General features: G+C 37.6%; 1 protein-coding gene across 4 annotated transcripts; it reads left to right on the top strand.

Moving 5' to 3' along the window:
- The first annotated feature begins 837 nt into the window (after window positions 1-837).
- Window positions 838-5,041, top strand: LOC139431676 (uncharacterized). 4 transcript variants are annotated; one of them, XR_011641729.1, is made up of 5 exons: window positions 838-1,032; window positions 1,096-1,248; window positions 1,312-3,512; window positions 3,565-4,767; window positions 4,822-5,041. XR_011641729.1 is itself a non-coding variant. In XM_071199766.1 (3 exons), exon 3 carries the CDS (start codon window positions 2,297-2,299, stop codon window positions 3,380-3,382), a length of 1,086 nt encoding a protein of 361 aa, XP_071055867.1. In that variant the 5' UTR covers window positions 838-1,032; window positions 1,096-1,248; window positions 1,312-2,296; the 3' UTR covers window positions 3,383-5,041. The 4 variants fall into 4 exon arrangements, 2 of the variants coding, with proteins under 2 accessions (XP_071055867.1, XP_071055868.1); XR_011641728.1 differs by having other exon boundaries at window positions 3,565-5,041; XM_071199766.1 differs by having other exon boundaries at window positions 1,312-5,041.
- The last annotated feature ends 1,058 nt before the right edge of the window (window positions 5,042-6,099 follow it).

Here is a 6,099-nt window from a genome sequence, read left to right as displayed (position 1 = left end):
TGCCTCATTGGGAAACGCATATTGATGGCCACCATCGGCAAGAAAGGATTGTTCTTTATGTAAGGTTTAATATATAAACATTGTCAGTTATAGATTGTAAATTATAATAATAATAAAAGATTGTAAAAAGTTGTTTTAATTTGAAAGAAAAAAGCATTTGTATACGTTGGTTGGGTACTGTTGGGTTGTAAAAATTGTTGTAAATTGAAAAGAAAAATCAAGAAAAAGGAAAAGAAAAAGAAAGAAAGAAGAGGAAAAAAGGAAAAGAAGAAAAAAAAGAGGAAAAAAAAAGAGGAAAAAAAAAAGAAGAAAAAAAGAAAAAGGGAAAAGGATTGTTTATTGAAGCTCCTCCTCAGCTCCTCCCAAAAGTGGAGATGGAAGAGTAGGGATGGGAGTGGGGATTCGGAGTTGTAATCTAAAATTCCCAGGGAAAGTTGACCCAGAAAAAAAGTGCCCCCACTCTAACTCCGCCCATTCCCCCACTCTTCCCCCTTTACACGCCCCACCCCACGCCCCCCTTCATTACTTTACTATAAGAAGGCACCTCCCAGCCTTTGAAAGTCACTTCAGTGTTTGTGTTCTTCAGTTTTTTTGGTAAGTACAACCTTCTTTATTTTCATGTTTATATAACGTTCATTTTCTCTCCATCACTACAGCTCTTTCTACAACATTCTCTTTTTTTTTGGTGAGTAAAACTATATTTGTTTTGCATGTTTATATAATATTTAAAATTATTTTTTTCCCAGTCCTAGACATCCTTCAGCTTTCTCTTTTTTGCTGACGTGTTTTATTTGGTAAGTAACCTTTTTTTACATTGCTTATATAATATGTAAAATATTCTTCTTTTGTTTCATCATAACAAGCTCTTTCTACTTTGTTTTTGTGAGTACAACTTGTTTATTTGTTTGTTATGTTAACTTGTTATTTTTATTTTTTCAATTCCTACAGGACCTTACTGCTGATCATTTCCATTTTTTGTTTGATCAGTTCGATCAGTTTTGATAACTTCGTTATCTCGGCGACTTTTTTCTGGTAAGTATAGCCTTCTTTTCCTTTGCATATATTGTTGCTAATCTGTTTTTTTCATTCCTATAGCTCCTTCTATTTTAAATCTCAATTTTTGTTGGTAAGCATAACTTTATTATTCGAACGTTTGTATCATAATATCTACAATAATTTTTTATCATTCGCATCCTATCATTCAGCACCCACTGCAATTAGATTTTAACGTTCTTTTCATCAAGCGATGTAAGTATACATGATTTTTTATTAAAATAAAATAAATTAATGTATGAATCTTTTTTTATCAAGATGTCTCAAGACGGTTTTAGTCAAATTGATTTAACTGCTCCCGGTTTCGCCAGCAGCCAGGAGTCATTCCTGTTAAACAGTTTTGACATAAACCTGTTGAACATATCGACTGTTGAGAAGGCGCTGGATCCAAACGTGCAGTCGATGGATCCTAGCGTGGAATCTAATGCGCAGCAAGATCCGTCGCTTCTGAACGTCGCAGGTTCCGCGAATGTCGACGATAAAAATGTGAAACGCCTTTCACTTCGTCGGAATTCGGGGAACCGTGAACATTGGAAGAAGGCTGCAGGTGTGTGGGTACCGTCAGAAAAGTATAGAGAGGAAAGACAAGAAAGAAGGGAGGCACGTACTCGTTCGCGACGTAGCCAACGCAAGTATGTGTCAGTTGAACAAGCGACCCCGTCGAAGGTTGAAATGACACAGTCGAAAGTGGTTACCGAGAACGAGTCCGATAAATCCGACGACTCTCTTGCTTTAATGGCGGTATCACAACACTGTAGTAACCGGAAGTATCTTAAAGCTACTAAGGCTTCTTTTTCTTCTTCTAAAGCTTCATTGGCTCCCGTTACTAACTCAAATATCCCTAACACCGAAATTCCTTCGTTAAGCCCGAAAGTACACATCTTAAGGGTTGACAATATTCCTGCTAATATTCCTGCTACTTTAGATATTTCCGATGTGTCTGCCAGCCTTTTTTCAAACGCAATGTGTACAGCAGTAGAAACAACCAAAGGGGAGATTTTGGCCGAAATTAATAATTTGTATCAAAATTTTTATAAAGACCTTCATGCAAAGGTTCTTCAATTGCAGACCTCTTTGAGAGAACTTTCGCAGTTTAGAGAAGGGCTGGCATCGAGCTGTAACAACCCTTTAACAATATCGCTCGACATCACCATAGCATCATTAACCTGTGAAATTAAAAAGGCTGAATGTATTTTATCTAGTTTCACTACTAATAGCGTAAACTTCCCTTCCTAGCTTAAAGATGACTAATAATATGGATAATATGAGAGTTAATCATATGATAAGACTATGTGAATTGGAGCAGAAAGTTGCCTCGTTGGAGGTAAAATTAGATGCTATATTTAAGTTGGTACGTTATACTTATAATACTTTTTTCCATGTCATTAATTTTAGCCAGGAGTCATTCCTGTTAAACAGTTTTGACATAAACCTGTTGAACATATCGACTGTTGAGAAGGCGCTGGATCCAAACGTGCAGCCTAATGAGCAGCCGATGGATCCTAACGTGGAATCTAATGCGCAGCAAGATCCGTCGCTTCTGAACGTCGCAGGTTCCGCGAGTTTCGACGATAAAAATGTGAAACGCCTTTCACTTCGTCGGAATTCGGGGAACCGTGAACATTGGAAGAAGGCTGCAGGTGTGTGGGTACCGTCAGAAAAGTATAGAGAGGAAAGACAAGAAAGAAGGGAGGCACGTGCTCGTTCGCGACGTAGCCAACGCAAGTATGTGTCAGTTGAACAAGCGACCCCGTCGAAGGTTGAAATAACACAGTCGAAAGTGGTTACCGAGAACGAGTCCGATAAATCCGACGACTCTCTTGCTTTAATGGCGGTATCACAACACTGTAGTAACCGGAAGTATCTTAAAGCTACTAAGGCTTCTTTTTCTTCTTCTAAAGCTTCATTGGCTCCCGTTACTAACTCAAATATCCCTAACACCGAAATTCCTTCGTTAAGCCCGAAAGTACACATCTTAAGGGTTGACAATATTCCTGCTAATATTCCTGCTACTTCAGATATTTCCGATGTGTCTGCCAGCCTTTTTTCAAACGCAATGTGTACAGCAGTAGAAACAACCAAAGGGGAGATTTTGGCCGAAATTAATAATTTGTATCAAAATTTTTATAAAGACCTTCATGCAAATGTTCTTCAATTGCAGACCTCTTTGAGAGAACTTTCACAGTTTAGAGAAGGGCTGGCGTCGAGCTGTAACAACCCTTTAACAATATCGCTCGACATCATCATAGCATCATTTACCTGTGAAATTAAAAAGGCTGAATCTATTTTATCTAGTTTCACTACTAATAGCGTAAACTTCCCTTCCTAGCTTAAAGATGACTGATAATATGAGAGTCAATCATATGGATAATATGAGAGTCAATCATATGATCAGACTATGTGAATTGGAGCAGAACGTTGCCTCGTTGGAGGTAAAATTAGACGATATATTTAAGTTGGTACGTTATACTTATAATACTTTTTTCCATGTCATTAATTTTATCTTCTCAGCTGCAGAGTGTGTCAGAATCGGCTGTGGTGAGGGGTGAAGTGCATGTACAAAACATGCACATTAACCGTTGTACATGTGTTAGTTCACCGACTCCGGCAACGACTCCGGCATCAGCAGCACCATCACCTCCTTACGAAGCAGTAAACCAAAGATATCAAGAAGAGGAGGAGGAGTGGTAACTATTCTTTCTCTTCTTTTATTTATTAAGTTAATACTAAGTTAATTATTAAGTTAATTATTAAGTTAAATTGTTATTATTTTATAGTTTCAATATATACTCAATATATTTTATGTATCTATATAAAGTTACTTTTGCTATATTTTTATTCAGTCTTATCCTGTTAATGTCATAATTCATTTAGTGCGAGAATCATGATCGATAAGAAACTAGAGTGTTTACCGCAACCGCTAACATTGCCAATACTATATTTTAGTAAAGGTACGACCGAAGAACACTTTAGAGCTTCGACGGGAGACCCGTGCTCGTTCGCGAAGTACCAAACCCAAGCGTGTGTCAGTTGAACCTGCGACTCTGTCAAAGGTTGAAGTGACACACTCGGAAGTGGCTAGCGGCGATGAGTCCAACGACTCTCTTTCTTTAATGGCGGTATCCCAACACTGCACCGAAAACCGGACATACCTTAAAGCTATTAATGCAGCTTTTGTTTCTAAGGCTTCTTCTTCTAAAGCTTCGTCGATTCCCACTCCCCCTACTAACATAAACATTCCTACCATCGAAATTCCCTCATTAAGCCCGAAAGTACAAATCTTAAGGGTGGACACAATTCCCGCTACTTCAGTCATTTCCGATGTACCTGCCAGCCTTTTTTCAAATGCAATGTGTGCAGCAGTAGAAACAACCAAAGAGGAGATTTTGACCGAAATTAATATTTTGTATCAAAATTTTTATAAAGACCTTCATGCAAAGGTACTTCAATTGCAGACCTCTTTGAGAGAACTTGCACAGTTTAGGGAAGGGCTGGCGTCGAGTTCTAACCACTCTTTAACAACGTCACTCGACATCACCGTTGCAACATTAACCGTTGAAATGAAAAAAGCAGAATTCATTTTGTCTTCTTTACATACTAATAACTTCCCTTCCTAGCTAAAAGATGTCCGGTAGCAACAACGTCGGGAGGGTGCTCACGTTGGAGCGAAGAGTTGCGTCATTGGAGGTAAAAGTAGATACCCTGTTTCAGCTGGTAGGCTATATCTATAATCTTTTTTACACGTTTTTAATATCATAATCTTCTTAGGTAAACAGTATTGTCTCAGAGTCGGCAGTGGTGAGAGGGCAGGTGCATGTTCAAAACATGCACATACACCATTGTTCGACTGGGATAGAACCTCCGACACCGACACCTGCAGCGCCTCCGCCCCCGTATGAAGTGCGGGATGAGCAGGAAGAGGAGGAGGAGTGGTAACCATTTTTCCTCCTCTTCCTTAGGTTAGGTTAGGTTATGTTAGGTTAAATGGTTAAGGTGTTATAATTATTATTATTATTCTTAAATATATGTATATATAGTTTCTTTTGCTATATTTTCATTCAGTCTTATCCTGTTAATGTTATAATTCATTTAGTACGAGAATCATGATCGACGAGAAGGGTAGGTTCGGTCGAAGAACACTTTACAAGACACAGTAATTTATTTGGTGGAAAATGTAAGCGAGGTTTAATTGTAGGACCCTCTGGTGTCGGAAAAACAAATGCTATGTTATCGCTTTTACTTGCACGTAATGGTCTGCGTTTCCTAAACTTATACTTATGCTCCAATTCGTTATACCAAAATAAGTACGATTTTTTAAGACGTTTAATTGAACCTATAAAAGATTGCGGTTACTATTTTCTAATATAGATGAGTTCATTCGACCGGAAGATGCGAAAGAATATTCGATAGTCGTATTTGACGATGTTTCCTGTACAGGTCAAAACGTCATTAAGGAATTTTTTTCGTATGGTCGACATAAAAACATTGATTGCTTTCTAATTTGTCAAAGTTATAGTGCAATTCCAAACCAATTAGTTCGCGATAATTGTAACTTTTTAGTGTTATTTAAACAAGACTTAACAAATTTAAAACACGTGTTTGAAGATCACATAATGAGCGATATGGAGTTTCATCGGCTAAAGGAAATTAGCGACGCTTGTTAGGAGAATAGACACAGCATCCTAGTTATTGATTTAGATTGTAGTGTATCTAACTAAGGGACGTTACCGTAAGGGTTTTGATAAATTCATTGAACAGAAAAACCATAAAACAGAAGTTGTATAAAATGTTTAGTCTTTACGGAAATCAATAATGGTTACACTTATTGGATACTATTACAACTCAATAAAACAATTCAAAGCATTCGACCACAAAAACGAAACCATCTCAAATAATTTCGAAATCTGTAGAAAATAAACTTCTCAATACGGTGTACAATCATATTAAAATTGCTGTTAAGGGAAACTTTAAAGTTGGGGATGTAGTTCGCATTAGCAAGCATAAACACGTTTTCGATAAAGAATATTTACCAAACTGGACCACCGA

Source organism: Onthophagus taurus, chromosome 11 (genome assembly GCF_036711975.1).
Source record: "Onthophagus taurus isolate NC chromosome 11, IU_Otau_3.0, whole genome shotgun sequence".
NCBI lineage: Eukaryota > Metazoa > Arthropoda > Insecta > Coleoptera > Scarabaeidae > Onthophagus > Onthophagus taurus.
This window is presented reverse-complemented; position numbering and strand designations above follow the sequence as displayed.

Excerpts from the sequence above, each read along its gene's own strand:
- LOC139431676 (XM_071199766.1), top strand. The coding sequence starts at position 2,297 with ATGACTAATAATATGGATAATATGAGAGTTAATCATATGATAAGACTA.